Below are 16,053 nucleotides of genomic sequence, written 5' to 3'. Positions count from 1 at the left end.
TCATGAACAATTAAGAAAGTTTTGTTTCCGGTAAGTTACCGAATCATAGATGTGAGAGCTTTTAGTATCACAATGTTTCAGTAAATTCAAATCAATTTAATATTGTTAGGATTCAATTCAGCTCTCCTATAGGCTATACTTCGTTGCAATTATTTAGATTTTCTGTATCACAACTCCAAAACAATTGTTGTTATTGTATCTCCTCGGCCGAAGTGTACTTTGCATCTTAGTAATGTACAATCTACAATCCGGAATCAGTGATATGCTACATTCAAATACTCAATTCATCCGAACGAATTTTTTATCGACCAACTCTAAAACAGTATTGACGTCCCAGTTTTGAACTCTAAGGGACGCTGTTGGCCAGTGAAACAATAGTGTGTGTGTAGTGGATTATTGTTGGAGCTTCCCATCCCTTTAACTGCGATGGAGAGGCGAACTGAACCACAATGACGCATTTAGGGTGGAGCTTGACGGAGGCACTCTCGCTTAGAAACTCGTCCTGTTGTTCAAAGGGAATTTCAATTAAGTTGAGGGCTTACTTAATTTTACCGGAGCTTGGTTTTCTCCTTTTCTTTTTTGTGGATATCATTGTGAGTTTTCTCGAGGATACATTTCTATTGAAAATGGCATTACGCCGTAACGGGTTGGTGTGTTGCTGTTGGTGTCGGAGTCAAATATGGGTAATCTTTCTCCATTTCGTTATTTTTCTCAACATCGCCGTTTGCCAGATCCGGTATACTATTCCCGAGGAGATGAAAAAGGGGTCTCTTATCGGCAACGTTGCGCAGGATTTGGGGTTGGATCTGAAAAGGCTTCGCTCAGGCCGAGCAAGAATCTTGACGGGAGAAAGCCCTCAATACGCCGATCTGAAGACAGACAAAGGGATTCTAGTCGTGAATGAGAGAATGGACCGAGAGCAGCTCTGTGGCGACGTTACACCTTGTAGCTTTAGCTTCGAAATCATCTTGGAAAATCCAATCGAACTGCATCGTGTGATAATTGAAATATTGGACATTAATGATCATAGCCCTGCCTTTAAAAACCGAAACATAAATCTTGAAATAAGCGAGTCGGCTATCATAGGTTCTCGTTTTAATTTAGAAAGTGCAGACGACCCTGATGTTGGAACTAACAGTTTGCAAAATTATATGTTGAACACAAACGAACATTTTATAATCAAACAACACTCTAACGCAGATGGCAGTATATTTGCAGAACTGATTCTACAAAAAGCGTTAGACAGAGAAATTAATCCTCATCTTTCGTTAAAGCTGATCGCAGTTGACGACGGAACTCCACAGAGATCGGGTACAGTAAATATAGAAATTACTGTCTTAGACATCAATGATAATGCTCCCGTGTTTAACCAATCAGTATACAGGGCTACAGTGATAGAAAACGCCCCAATTGGGACATATATGTCCACTGTGAATGCTTCAGATGCTGACACTGGTTCCAATGGATTGGTGACCTACTATTTTACAAACATAAAGGGTGGTTTAGGGGATTTGTTTCACATTGACACCATCTCCGGTATACTAACTGTGACTGGTAAAATTGACTTTGAAAAGGATAAAAAATATGAAATAAGAGTGGGGGCAAAAGACCAGGGGGGCCTGGATGATGCCAGTAAAGTAATTATTGAGGTGATTGACGTCAATGATAACGCTCCACTTATTAGTGTAATGTCATTCTCTAGCCCTGTATCAGAGGACGCCCCCCCTGGGACCACCATAGCTGTAATCAATGTAAAAGATTCTGATTCAGAGAAAAACGGACAGATATCATGTTCAATTGATTCATTTCTCCCGTTTAAAATACAATCCTCGTTAACTAATTATTACAACCTGCTCTCAGATGTAGTTTTTGACCGTGAAACAACGTCAGAATACAACATAACCATCACCGCGACCGATTCAGGGTCTCCTCCCTTATCCAGTGGAACAACTTTGAGGCTCGTTATTTCTGATGTGAACGACAATGCACCAATATTCACTAAAAAGAGCTATTCAGCTCATGTTGTAGAGAACAATGAGCCAGGGGTCTCCATATTCACCGTCAGCGCTCGAGACGTTGACTGGAATCAGAATGCCAGAGTATCGTATCTTCTGGAGGACACGCAGGTCAGTGGTAGTCCAGCCTCTACTCATGTTTCTATCAACTCTGAAACTGGAGTTCTGTATGCAGCACGCTCTTTTGACTATGAACAAATTAAAGCACTGCAGCTAGTTGTTAAAGCTCAAGATGGAGGCTCTCCTCCCCTCAGTAGTAATGTGAGTGTGAAAATACTGATCCAGGACCAGAACGACAACGCCCCTCAGGTTCTGTATCCAGTCCAGACTGGTGGTTCTCTGGTGGCTGAAATGGTGCCTCGTTCAGTAGATGTGGGCTATCTGGTCACTAAAGTGGTGGCTGTTGATGTGGACTCTGGACAGAATGCCTGGCTCTCCTATAAACTACAGAAAGCCACAGACAGGGCGCTGTTTGAAGTGGGATTACAGAATGGAGAAATAAGAACTATCCGCCAAGTCACTGATAAAGATGCTGTGAAACAAAGACTGACTGTTATAGTGGAGGACAACGGACAGCCCTCTCGTTCAGCTACAGTCATTGTTAACGTGGCGGTGGCGGACAGCTTCCCTGAAGTGCTCTCGGAGTTCACTGACTTTACACACGACAAGGAGTACAATGACAACCTGACTTTTTACTTGGTCTTGGCTTTGGCTGTGGTTTCCTTTCTCTTCATCACGTGTTTAGTGGTGATCATATCAGTGAAAATCTACAGATGGAGACAGTCTCGTATCCTGTATCATTCCAGTCTCCCGGTGATCCCATATTATCCACCACGGTACTCAGACACTTTGGGGACAGGGACTCTCCAGCATGTGTACAATTACGAGGTGTGCAGGACCACTGACTCAAGGAAGAGTGATTGTAAGGTCGGCAACGCTGGTAGTCAGAACGTTCTGATAATGGACCCCAGTTCTACTGGGACCATGCAGAGAACACAGAGTGAAAAGAGCATCCTGGATGAACCAGACTCTCCACTGGAGGTGAGTTCTATCAGATGTGGTTGTACATGAAAGTAGATTTGAAGCTCATACGATATGTTCAGCACCACAAAGGAGGAAAGCTCCCCTAAAGCTGAGAGCAGGAAATCTTGCTGACCCAAGACTAAGTGACATTTTCTCAGCGATAATTTCAGACTCTGCTTGCAAGCATTCTGGAGCAAGCAAAAATGTAAAGGCATGATATATGAATCTAATTGTTACAATGTGATCAATTGAATACAAAATGCATAAAAGCCTTCATGCATTACTCTGGACGATTAGATATGTATCCATCCAGCTGGTTGTATCCCGTCTTTCTTGCTGGAGTTGTTAGCTAAACATTCATTTTTGATCTAGATCTGTGTGCCTTGGCAAGTTTGTGTGTGTGTGTGTGTGTGTGTGTGTGTGTGTGTGTGTGTGTGTGTGTGTGTGTGTGTGTGTGTGTGTGTGTGTGTGTGTGTGTGTGTGTGTGTGTGTGTGTGTGTGTGTGTGGTTGCATGCATGTGTGCGTGTGTGAATAATTCTCATCATGAATAATTGAGATTAGTTTATTTCCAATAAGTTTGCTAATGAAGTGAGAGCTTTCGCTAAGACAATGTTACACTGAATATAAATACATTGAACATTGTAAGGATTCAATTCAGTTCTCCCGTAGATAGTTTGTGGCAATGATTCGTTTTTTCCATATTAAAAGTTAAAAAAAGTTCCGATCATATTTTTCTCCTTGGCCGTATAATTTGCATCTCAGGAATATGCACTCTACAAACGGGAACAATTAATATGCTACATACAAATCATTACGTCATTTGAATGTTTTATATGTAGGCCTGTGGTAAAACAGTATTGACATTCCGTCTTTAAACTGTAAGGGACGCTGTTGGTCAGTGAAATAATTGTGTGTGTTCAGTAGACGCCGGTTGGATCTTCCCATCCTTTTAACTGCGATAGAGAGGAGAAGTGAACACAACGACGCATTCAGGGGGGAGCTTGACGGAGGCACTTTCGCCTCGAAACTCGTCTTATTGTTTGAAGGGAATTTAAATTAAATTGCAAGCTTTTTTATATGACTGGAACTCGTGTATCACTTTTCTTTTTTTGTGGATACTATTGTGAGTTTCATCAAGGATTATTTTCCATTGAAAATGGCGTTACGCCACAACGGATGGCAAGGTGGCTGTTCGTGTCGGAGTAAAATATGGATCGCTTTTCTATATTTCGTGATTTTTCTCAATGTCTCCAGTTGCCAGATCCGTTATTCTATTCCTGAGGAGATGAAAAAGGGGTCTCTTATCGGCAACGTTGCGCAGGATTTAGGGTTGGATCTGAAAAGGCTTCGTTCAGGCCGAGCAAGAATCTTGACGGGAGAAAGCCCTCAATACGCCGATCTGAAGACAGACAAAGGGATTCTAGTCGTGAATGAGAGGATGGACCGAGAGCAGCTCTGTGGCGACGTTACACCTTGTAGCTTTAGTTTCGAAATCATCTTAGAAAATCCAATCGAACTGCATCGTGTGATAATCGAAGTACTGGACATTAATGACCATCCTCCTACATTTAAAAATAGAGACGTACGACTGGAAATTAGTGAGTCCGCTATCGTAGGCTCTCGTTTTAGTTTAGAAAGTGCAGATGATCCTGATGTAGGGCCTAATAGTTTGCAAAATTACATGTTGACTAAAAATGAACAATTCCTTCTCAAACAACATTCTAATGCCGATGGCAGCAAATTCGCAGAAATGATTCTCCAGAAATCTTTAGATAGAGAGATAAATCCTAATCTCTCGTTAAAGCTGATCGCAGTGGATGGTGGAAATCCGCAAAGATCTGGGACAGTAAATATAGAAATAACTGTTCTAGATGCCAATGATAATGCGCCGGTGTTTAACCAGTCTGTGTACAGGGCTACGGTAATTGAAAATGCACCTATTGGGACCTATATTACAACTGTGAATGCTTCAGATGCTGACGCTGGTTCCAATGGTTTTGTGACGTACTATTTCACAAACCTAAAAGGGGGCTTAGGTGATTTATTTAATATTGACAGTGGATCTGGTAAAATATCAGTAACAGGTAAAATTGACTTTGAAAAAGATAGAAAATATGAAATAAGAGTCGGAGCAAAAGATCAGGGTGGCCTGGATGATACAAGTAAGGTAATCATTGAGGTAATTGATATCAATGATAACGCTCCAGTAATTAATGTGATGTCATTCTCTAGCCCTGTTTCAGAAGATGCCCCCCCTGGGACCACCATAGCTGTAATCAATGTAAAAGATTCTGATTCAGAGAAAAATGGAAAGATAACATGTTCCATTGATTCAAATCTCCCATTTAAAATACAATCCTCGTTAACAAATTATTACAACCTGCTCTCAGATGTAGTTTTTGACCGTGAAACAACGTCAGAATACAACATAACCATCACCGCGACAGATTTAGGCTCTCCACCCTTATCCAGTGCAACAACTTTAAGGCTTGTTATTTCTGATGTGAACGACAATGCACCAATATTCACTAAAAAGAGCTATTCAGCTCATGTTGTAGAGAACAATGAGCCAGGGGTCTCCATATTCATCGTCAGTGCTCGAGACGCTGACTGGAATCAGAATGCCAGAGTGTCGTATCTTCTGGAGGACACGCAGGTCAGTGGTAGTCCAGCCTCTACTCATGTTTCTATCAATTCTGAAACTGGAGTTCTGTATGCAGCGCGCTCTTTTGACTATGAACAAATTAAAGCACTACAGCTAGTTGTTAAAGCTCAAGATGGAGGCTCTCCTCCTCTCAGCAGTAATGTGAGTGTGAAAATACTGATCCAGGACCAGAACGACAACGCCCCTCAGGTTCTGTATCCAGTCCAGACTGGTGGTTCTCTGGTGGCTGAAATGGTGCCTCGTTCAGTAGATGTGGGCTATCTGGTCACTAAAGTGGTGGCTGTTGATGTGGACTCTGGACAGAATGCCTGGCTCTCCTATAAACTACAGAAAGCCACAGACAGGGCGCTGTTTGAAGTGGGCTTACAGAACGGAGAAATAAGAACTATCCGCCAAGTCACTGATAAAGATGCTGTGAAACAAAGACTGACTGTTATAGTGGAGGACAACGGACAGCCCTCTCGTTCAGCTACAGTCATTGTTAACGTGGCGGTGGCGGACAGCTTCCCTGAAGTGCTCTCGGAGTTCACTGACTTTACACACGACAAGGAGTACAATGACAACCTGACTTTTTACTTGGTCTTGGCTTTGGCTGTGGTTTCCTTTCTCTTCATCACGTGTTTAGTGGTGATCATATCAGTGAAAATCTACAGATGGAGACAGTCTCGTATCCTGTATCATTCCAGTCTCCCGGTGATCCCATATTATCCACCACGGTACTCAGACACTTTGGGGACAGGGACTCTCCAGCACGTGTACAATTACGAGGTGTGCAGGACCACTGACTCCAGGAAGAGTGACTGTAAGGTCGGCAACGCAGGTAGTCAGAACGTTCTGATAATGGACCCCAGTTCTACAGAGACCATGCAGAGAATACAGAGTGAAAAGAGCATCCTGGATGAACCAGACTCTCCACTGGAGGTGAGTTATATAAAATGTGGTTGTACATGAAAGTTGATATGAAGCTCATTCAATGTGTTCAGCACCACAAAGAAGGGCAGCTCACCTAAAGCCTAATTTTGTTTGCAAACATTTTGGAGTGCGTAACAATTTAAGGGCATGATATATTAACGTGAATGTTTTAATGTGATAAATAGAACACAGTATGCATAAAGGCTATTATGCATTACTCTGGACCATTAGATATGTATCCATCCATCTGGTTGCATTCCAGTCCTGCTTGTTGGAGTTTTATGCTAAATATTATTTTTTTATCTAGATCTGTTTGCCTTGGCAAGTGTTTGTGTGTGTGTGTGTGTGTGTGTGTGTGTGTGTGTGTGTGTGTGTGTGTGTGTGTGTGTGTGTGTGTGTGTGTGTGTGTGTGTGTGTGTGTGTGTGTGTGTGTGTGTCTTTTTGTTTGTCTTTGTGTGTGTGTTTGTGTATAATGTTCTTTAAGAGCAACTAACCACTTTATATTCCAAAGATATGTTCTCTGATTAGAAATTAGAGATTTTTCTATCACAATGTTTTATTGAAATAAAGTCAATTTAGCATTTAGATAACTAACATCAGCTCTCGAATGGATTATTTCTTATTCATAATATAACACGTCTTTCCATCATGTTACATTGCGGTTTTTGTCAACATGCCTCTGTGGAGTACCTAGGAATGTGCACGCTACCTCCTGGAATCAGAACTAGGCTAAAGAAATAACTAGGACCTATGAACGACTATAATCTATAAAACAGCCAACTATAAAACAGTATTGACATTCCGTCTTTGAACTCTTAGGGACGCTGTTGGTCAGTGAAACAAATGTGTGTGTTCAGTAGATGCTAGTTGGAGCTTCCCAACCCTTTTACTGCGAAAGAGAGGAGAACTGAACCACAACGACGCATTCAGGGTGGAGCTCAACGGAGGCAATCTCGCCTCGAAACTCGTCTCGTTGTTGAAAGTGAATTTGAATCCAATTGAGAGCTTAGGCTACTTTATTTTGCCGGAACTTTGGTTGTTCCTTTTCTTATTCTGTGTAGGCCTATATCATTGTGAGTTTCGTCGAGGATTATTTCCTTTTGAAAATGGCGTTACGCCACAGCGGGTGGCAAGGTTGCTGTTCGTGTCGGACTCAAATATGGATAATTTTTCTATATTTCGTCATTTTTCTTGACATTGCCAGTTGCCAGATCCGGTATACTATTCCGGAGGAGATGAAAAAGGGGTCCCTTATCGGCAACGTTGCGCAGGATTTAGGGTTGGATCTAAAAAGGCTCCGTTCAGGACGAGCAAGAATCTTGACGGGAGAAAGCCCTCAATACGCCGATCTGAGGACAGACAAAGGGATTCTAGTCGTGAATGAGAGGATGGACCGAGAGCAGCTCTGTGGCGACGTTACTCCTTGTAGCTTTAGCTTCGAAATCATCTTAGAAAATCCAATCGAACTGCATCGTGTAATTATTGAAATAGTGGACATTAATGACCATAATCCTAATTTTAAAAACAAACAAATCGATCTGGAAATCAGTGAAATTGCTGCAGTGGGTTCTCGTTTTAATTTAGAAAGTGCAGAAGATCCTGATGTAGGTCCAAACAGTTTGCAAAATTATTTGTTGACGTCGAACGATAATTTCGTTCTCAAACAACATTCCAACTCAGATGGCAGCAAATTCGCAGAGATGTTTCTACAAAAACCATTAGACAGAGAGGTTAATCCACGTCTCTCGTTCAAGCTGATCGCGGTGGACGGAGGGACACCTCAGAGATCTGGTACAGTAAATATAGACATCACTGTTCTCGATGCTAACGATAATGCTCCAATTTTCAACCAATCTATGTACAGGGCCACTGTCAAAGAAAACGCAGCCATTGGAACATATATAACAACGGTGAATGCGTCAGACGCAGATAGTGGTTCCAGTGGTTTGGTGACTTACTATTTTGCAAACCAAAAAGGTGGTTTAGGTGATTTGTTTAATATTGACGGTGTATCTGGTAAACTAACTGTGACTGGTAAAATTGATTTTGAAAGGGATAAAAAGTATGAAATAAGAGTAGGGGCAAAAGACCAGGGGGGCCTGGATGATGCCAGTAAGGTAATTATTGAGGTGATTGACGTCAATGATAACGCTCCACTAATTAGTGTGATGTCATTCTCTAGCCCTGTATCAGAGGACGCCCCTACTGGGACCACCATAGCTGTAATCAATGTAAAAGATTCTGATTCTGAGAAAAACGGACAGATAACATGTTCAATTGATTCATTTCTCCCGTTCAAAATAAAATCCTCTTTAACTAATTATTACAACCTGCTCTCAGATGTAGTTTTTGACCGTGAAACAACATCAGAATACAACATAACCATCACCGCGACAGATTCAGGCTCTCCTCCCTTATCCAGTGCAACGACTTTAAGAATTGTTATTTCTGATGTGAACGACAATGCACCAATATTCACTAAAAAGAGCTATTCAGCTCATGTTGTAGAGAACAATGAGCCAGGGGTCTCCATATTCACCGTCAGCGCTCGAGACGTAGACTGGAATCAGAATGCTAGAGTGTCGTATCTTCTGGAGGACACGCAGGTCAGTGGTAGTCAAGCCTCTACTCATGTTTCCATCAACTCTGAAACTGGAGTTCTGTATGCAGCGCGCTCTTTTGACTATGAACAAATTAAAGCACTGCAGCTAGTTGTTAAAGCTCAAGATGGAGGCTCTCCTCCTCTCAGCAGTAATGTGAGTGTGAAAATACTGATCCAGGACCAGAACGACAACACCCCTCAGGTTCTGTATCCAGTCCAGACTGGTGGTTCTCTGGTGGCTGAAATGGTGCCTCGTTCAGTAGATGTGGGCTATCTGGTCACTAAAGTGGTGGCTGTTGATGTGGACTCTGGACAGAATGCCTGGCTCTCCTATAAACTACAGAAAGCCACAGACAGGGCGCTGTTTGAAGTGGGCTTACAGAATGGAGAAATAAGAACTATCCGCCAAGTCACTGATAAAGATTCTGTGAAACAAAGACTGACTGTTATAGTGGAGGACAACGGACAGCCCTCTCGTTCAGCTACAGTCATTGTTAACGTGGCGGTGGCGGACAGCTTCCCTGAAGTGCTCTCGGAGTTCACTGACTTTACACACGACAAGGAGTACAATGACAACCTGACTTTTTACTTGGTCTTGGCTTTGGCTGTGGTTTCCTTTCTCTTCATCACGTGTTTAGTGGTGATCATATCAGTGAAAATCTACAGATGGAGACAGTCTCGTATCCTGTATCATTCCAATCTCCCGGTGATCCCATATTATCCACCACGGTACTCAGACACTTTGGGGACAGGGACTCTCCAGCACGTGTACAATTACGAGGTGTGCAGGACCACTGACTCCAGGAAGAGTGACTGTAAGGTCGGCAACGCTGGTAGTCAGAACGTTCTGATAATGGACCCCAGTTCTAAAGGGACCATGCAGAGAATACAGACTGAAAAGAGCATACTGGATGAACCAGACTCTCCACTGGAGGTGAGTTCTATCACAACCACATCACATGTGGTTGTTCATGAATGTTTATTTTAGCTTGTTAGACAGTGGCAGTGGGTCAATAGGGGGCGCTGGGGCGCCGCCTCTCCGTGAAATATCCCCTTGAATATATCTGCCAACTATTAATAAACTATTATCCTTAAGAAATAAATCAATAAAAATACATAGCGTTTATCCTCGTTTAATTGTTTGAAATACTTGTCACTGCCAGCAACCATTTAAATGCGTCTGAACGTCAATGATTTGGGCTAGGCTATTTATTGGTCATTCGAAATAAAGCCCTCCTCCAAGTCAGGGGCGCCGGCCACGTTGAAGTCAATGTAAGCTCGCTAACTTTTTGCTGTCTATCAAGCAGAGACAGCTTTTCATTGGCGCAAGAATATTCGCCCTCGGGCAGTGTTGTTTTCGTCAGGCAAGACGAAAACGAAAATGACGTCGTCAGACCCCTTTTTTCCATGACGAAAACGAGACTAAGACGAACGTCACCAAAGCCATATAAAGACTAAAATGTGACGAAAAATTTAGACATTTTCGTCAGACGAGAACTAGACGAGACTAAATTGTTAGTGAGAGCATGTGAGCGGAGCGGAGCGTGGAGCGGGTGGTGGAGCGGAGCGGAAGAAATACGTTGGAGCGGGTTGGAGCGCAGAGCGGTTTTAAATTCAAAGGCCGGAGCGGGGATTTGACTCCGCTCCAGTCCGCTCTAGTCCGCTCCAATTTTAACTGCTTCTAGCGGCTTACATGTAGGTGGTTCACGTAGAATAGAATGGGTTTCAATGGGAGCATCCAAGCAACCTGATTGGATAAAACGCGTCACGTGAGACCCTTCCACCCCCCCCCCCCCCCCCCCCCGCAACACTGGCTCGTGTGCTCGCGCGCAGCTGCGCCTGCACGCACACGGCACACACACACTCGTACACTACAGAGAGAGGCTGGTGGACGAGTTTTCGTCGGACTAAAACTAGACTAAAACCTTTTGAGTTTTCGTCAGACTAAAACTAGACTAAAACTTTCAAAGATAGAAATGACTAAAATGGGACTAAAACTAAGAAGCATTTCGTCAAAAAGACTAAGACTAAAACTAAATCTAAAATGCCTGCCAAAAACAACACTGCCCTCGGGTCGCACCAGTGTGCGCCCCAGGCCAATGGTATCGTTTTCTTTTCTGTTATCACCACATGATTGGACAATTCAGCGAATTGATCAAATAGGCTTCCTCCCTCAGCAGCATTCGCGCACCACAACTACATGTCGAGAAGAGATAGATCGCTAACCAGCAGAGAGTTGTAAGCACTTTCCACCCTTTTCAGTGGAGGATTGGACTCCCCAAGTAATGTTATACTTAAAAGGAGCAAGTAAGTTACATATTAATTTAGTCTTTCGGCCTTTAGCATATAAACAAAATTAAGCAACTGTCCCATATTTCTAACTGCATTTGAAGTAAACATTGAGACTCACAAAAAATGGACGCTATAGGACAGTGATCACGATTTGTCTCAATATCAGAATAACAACAATGGGTCAAATAGCAATGACTGGTGGAATGGCCATGAAGTAGGTCTGTATACGCAGTGTAAGCTTGTCCAGGCCCTGCAAGTCAGGATGTAGGCTATGAATCTGAATGAGAAGTAGGTAAATAGTTAGTGGCCATACCCCAAATGCACCAGAATACAGGTAATCAAATCTATTAAATCAAAACAAATTATGGGGGGGAGACCTCGGAACCCCTGTCTTTTACTGTGCCCCGCCAACATTTTTGATCGCCAGCTGCCACTGTTGTTAGATATGATCAGCACCACCAAAAAGGAGAGCACCACTGAAGATAAAAGCAGCGAGACTGACACAAGACCAAGTAACATAATCTTAGATATTATTTCAGACTGTTGCAATTAGCATTCTGGAGTGAGTTGAATTTTAATGCATGATATGAATTGTTGGGGAATGTCCACAATTGAATTAAATACGACAATTCTGCATTATTATGGACCATTCAATATTTATCCATCAATCTGTTTGCGTTCCTGAGTTGCTTGCTGATGCTATTTGCAAAAATGTATCCTTTATCTAGATCTATGTGCCTTGCCATGTGGGTGTGCAGGTGTGTGTGTGTGTGTGTGTGTGTGTGTGTGTGTGTGTGTGTGTGTGTGTGTGTGTGTGTGTGTGTGTGTGTGTGTGTGTGTGTGTGTGCGTGTGCGTGTGTGCGCCTGTCTCTGTGTGGGTATGTTTGTGAATAATTCTCATCATGAACAATTAAGAAAGTTTTGTTTCCGATAAATTATCGATTTATAGAAGTGAGAGTTTATCACAATGTTTTTAGTGAATTTAAATCAACGTAATATTTGTAGGATTCAATTCAGCTCCCCTATAGGCCATACTTTGTTGCAGTTATTTGAAATGTCAATATCACAACTCCAAAACCATTTTTGTCATTTAATCTCCTAGACAAAAGTGTACGTTGCATCTCAGGAATGTACAATCTACAATCGAGACTCAATAATATGCTACATTGAAATCATAAGGTCATACGACCGAATGTTTGATAGACCTACTCTAAAACAGTATTGACATCCCAGTTTTGAACTCTAAGGGACGCTGTTGGTCAGTGAAAAAATAGTGTGTGTTCAGATTATGCTAGTTGGAGCTTCCCATCCCTTTAATTGCGACGGAGAGGCGAACTGAACCACGGCGAAGCATCCAGGGTGGAGCTCGACCGAGGCACGCTCGCTTCGAAACTCGTCTTGTTGTTTAAAGGGAATTTAAATCAAATTGAGGGTTACAATTATTTTACTGGAGCTTGATTTTTTCCTTTTCTCTTTTTGTGGATATTATTGTGGGTTTCGTCGAAGATTAATTGCTTTTGAAAATGGCGTTACGCCACAACGGGTGGGAATGTTGCTTTTCATGTCGGAGTAAAATGTGGATAATTTTTCTTTATTTCGTGATTTTTCTGAACGTTGCCAGTGGCCAGATCCGGTATTCTATTCCGGAGGAGATGAAAAAGGGGTCGCTTATCGGCAACGTTGCGCAGGATTTAGGGTTGGATCTGAAAAGGCTTCGTTCAGGCCGAGCAAGAATCTTGACGGGAGAAAGCCCTCAATACGCCGATCTGAGGACAGACAAAGGGATTCTAGTCGTGAACGAAAGGATGGACCGAGAGCAGCTCTGTGGCGACGTTACACCATGTAGCTTTAGCTTTGAAATCATCTTAGAAAATCCAATCGAACTGCATCGTGTGATAATTGAAATATTGGACATAAATGACCATTCGCCCGCTTTTAAAAGCAGAAACATATTTCTTGAAATTAGTGAAATCGCTGCAGTTGGTTCTCGCTTTGATTTAGAGAATGCAGATGATCCTGACGTAGCGATTAATACTTTACAAAATTACTTGTTAACATCTAATGATAATTTTGTCCTGAAGCAACATTCAAAGGCAGACGGAAGCAAATTTGCACAAATGATTCTTCAAAAGCCACTAGACAGGGAGACTAATCCCCATCTTTCATTAAAACTAATCGCAGTTGACGGTGGAACTCCGCAGAGATCTGGTACAGTTAATATAGATATCACTGTTATAGATGCTAATGATAATGCTCCAATGTTTAAACAGTCTGTGTACAGAGCTACAGTAATAGAGAATGCTCCCATTGGGACCTATATTACAACTGTCAATGCTTCAGACGCTGATGCTGGTTCCTATGGTTTGGTAGCGTATTATTTCTCCAATTTAAAGGGTGGGTTAGCTGAAATATTTAATATTGACAGTGCATCCGGTAAAATAACAACTACTGGTAATCTAGACTATGAAAAACTCAAAAAATATGAATTTAGGGTTGGGGCAAAAGATCAGGATGGATTAAATGATGGAAGCAACATAATAATTGAGGTGATAGATGTCAATGATAATGCCCCAGTAATTAATGTGATGTCATTCTCTAGCCCTGTTTCAGAAGACGCCCCTACTGGGACCACCATAGCTGTAATCAATGTAAAAGATTCTGATTCAGAGAAAAACGGACAGATAACATGTTCAATTGATACAAATCTCCCATTTAAAATACAATCCTCATTAACTAATTATTACAACCTGTTGTCAGATGTAGTTTTTGACCGTGAAACAACGTCAGAATACAACGTAACCATCACAGCGACAGATTCTGGGTCACCTCCCTTATCCAGTGCAACAACTTTAAGGCTTGTTATTTCTGATGTGAATGACAATGCACCGATATTCACTAAAAAGAGCTATTCAGCTCATGTTGTAGAGAACAATGTGCCGGGGGTCACCATATTCACTGTCAGTGCTCGAGACGTAGACTGGAATCATAATGCCAGAGTTTCGTATCTTCTGGAGGACACGCAGGTCAGTGGTAGTCCAGCCTCTACTCATGTTTCTATCAACTCTGAAACTGGAGTTCTGTATGCAGCGCGCTCTTTTGACTATGAACAAATTAAAGCACTGCAGCTAGTTGTTAAAGCTCAAGATGGAGGCTCTCCTCCCCTCAGTAGTAATGTGAGTGTGAGAATACTGATCCAGGACCAGAACGACAACGCCCCTCAGGTTCTGTATCCAGTCCAGACTGGTGGTTCTCTGGTGGCTGAAATGGTGCCTCGTTCAGCAGATGTGGGCTATCTGGTCACTAAAGTGGTGGCTGTTGATGTGGACTCTGGACAGAATGCCTGGCTCTCCTATAAACTACAGAAAGCCACAGACAGGGCGCTGTTTGAAGTTGGCTTACAGAATGGAGAAATAAGAACTATCCGCCAAGTTACTGATAAAGATGCTGTGAAACAAAGACTGACTGTTATAGTGGAGGACAACGGAAAGCCCTCTCGTTCAGCTACGGTCATTGTTAATGTGGCAGTGGCGGACAGCTTCCCTGAAGTGCTCTCGGAGTTCACTGACTTTACACACGACAAGGAGTACAATGACAACCTGACTTTTTACTTGGTCTTGGCTTTGGCTGTGGTTTCCTTTCTCTTCATCACGTGTTTAGTGGTGATCATATCAGTGAAAATCTACAGATGGAGACAGTCTCGTATCCTGTATCATTCCAGTCTCCCGGTGATCCCATATTATCCACCACGGTACTCAGACACTTTGGGGACAGGGACTCTCCAGCACGTGTACAATTACGAGGTGTGCAGGACCACTGACTCCAGGAAGAGTGACTGTAAGTTCGGCAACGCTGGTAGCCAGAACGTTCTGATAATGGACCCCAGTTCTACAGGGACCATGCAGCGAATACAGAGTGAAAAGAGCATCCTGGATGAACCAGACTCTCCACTAGAGGTGAGTTCTATCAGATGTGGTTGTGCATGAATGTTGATTTGTAGCTCATTCGATATGTTCAGCACCACAAAATCGACAGCTCTCTTGGAAGATGAGGGCAGGCAGACTGAGTTCTATCATGTTGAAGCTCTTTTTAGACCTTTCAAAAGAATGGGTCACAATCAATGGCAGGATTAATGAATATTTAGTATTTGGAATGTGGTAAACAGCATTGGTACATGCATTATGGCACATCTGTTTTTTCAGATCGATACCTTGTGAGGCAAACACTGTGTGTGCGTGTGCGCATGTGTGTTAGTTTAAATGTACACGTAAATAATGTTCAACCTCATGAGCATTCTAAAAGTTATTTTTCGAAAACATTTTTAACTCTGATTATGAGAGATTACGATGTCACCTATATTGAAACCTTATATATGATTGTTTGTTTTTGCGTAGTAAAAAAATACTGTCTCTCTCCATCTTTACATGTACTTGTGCATAGATATTATAAGTGAGTGCAATCGGTGTGATATCCTCATTGTATTAAAAATAATCATGGCAGTTTTATTTTTTGAGTAGGCCTACATTCAATTTAGTAATCTTTATGA

At 42.3% G+C, this 16,053-nt stretch overlaps 5 protein-coding genes across 20 annotated transcripts in view; all 5 read left to right on the top strand.

The window, feature by feature from the left end:
• LOC132465763 (protocadherin gamma-C5-like) overlaps positions 1-16,053 on the top strand; it is a 284,228-nt gene that overhangs the window by 139,871 nt on the left and 128,304 nt on the right. The gene's annotated exons all lie outside the window — the stretch shown is intronic.
• LOC132465767 (protocadherin beta-3-like) lies at positions 450-3,086 on the top strand. The gene has a single exon (XM_060062573.1). It carries the CDS (start codon positions 450-452, stop codon positions 3,084-3,086), a length of 2,637 nt encoding a protein of 878 aa, XP_059918556.1.
• On the top strand, positions 4,196-6,665 carry LOC132465782 (protocadherin gamma-A11-like). The gene has a single exon (XM_060062588.1). The coding sequence runs from the start codon at positions 4,196-4,198 to the stop codon at positions 6,653-6,655; it is 2,460 nt and encodes an 819-aa protein (XP_059918571.1). The 3' UTR covers positions 6,656-6,665.
• Positions 7,722-10,558, top strand: LOC132465777 (protocadherin gamma-A3-like). Its single transcript, XM_060062583.1, has one exon. The coding sequence runs from the start codon at positions 7,723-7,725 to the stop codon at positions 10,204-10,206; it is 2,484 nt and encodes an 827-aa protein (XP_059918566.1). The 5' UTR covers position 7,722; the 3' UTR covers positions 10,207-10,558.
• Positions 11,289-16,012, top strand: LOC132465785 (protocadherin gamma-A3-like). Its single transcript, XM_060062591.1, has one exon. It carries the CDS (start codon positions 13,034-13,036, stop codon positions 15,491-15,493), a length of 2,460 nt encoding a protein of 819 aa, XP_059918574.1. The 5' UTR covers positions 11,289-13,033; the 3' UTR covers positions 15,494-16,012.

This window comes from Gadus macrocephalus, chromosome 10 (assembly GCF_031168955.1).
Source record: "Gadus macrocephalus chromosome 10, ASM3116895v1".
NCBI classification, from domain to species: Eukaryota; Metazoa; Chordata; class Actinopteri; order Gadiformes; family Gadidae; genus Gadus; species Gadus macrocephalus.
The sequence above is the reverse complement of the archived record's forward strand: the minus strand, read 5'-3'. Positions and strand labels throughout refer to the sequence as shown.

Coding starts and splice junctions, on each gene's coding strand:
- LOC132465767 (XM_060062573.1), top strand. CDS start 450: ATGACGCATTTAGGGTGGAGCTTGACGGAGGCACTCTCGCTTAGAAAC.
- LOC132465782 (XM_060062588.1), top strand. CDS start 4,196: ATGGCGTTACGCCACAACGGATGGCAAGGTGGCTGTTCGTGTCGGAGT.
- LOC132465777 (XM_060062583.1), top strand. CDS start 7,723: ATGGCGTTACGCCACAGCGGGTGGCAAGGTTGCTGTTCGTGTCGGACT.
- LOC132465785 (XM_060062591.1), top strand. CDS start 13,034: ATGGCGTTACGCCACAACGGGTGGGAATGTTGCTTTTCATGTCGGAGT.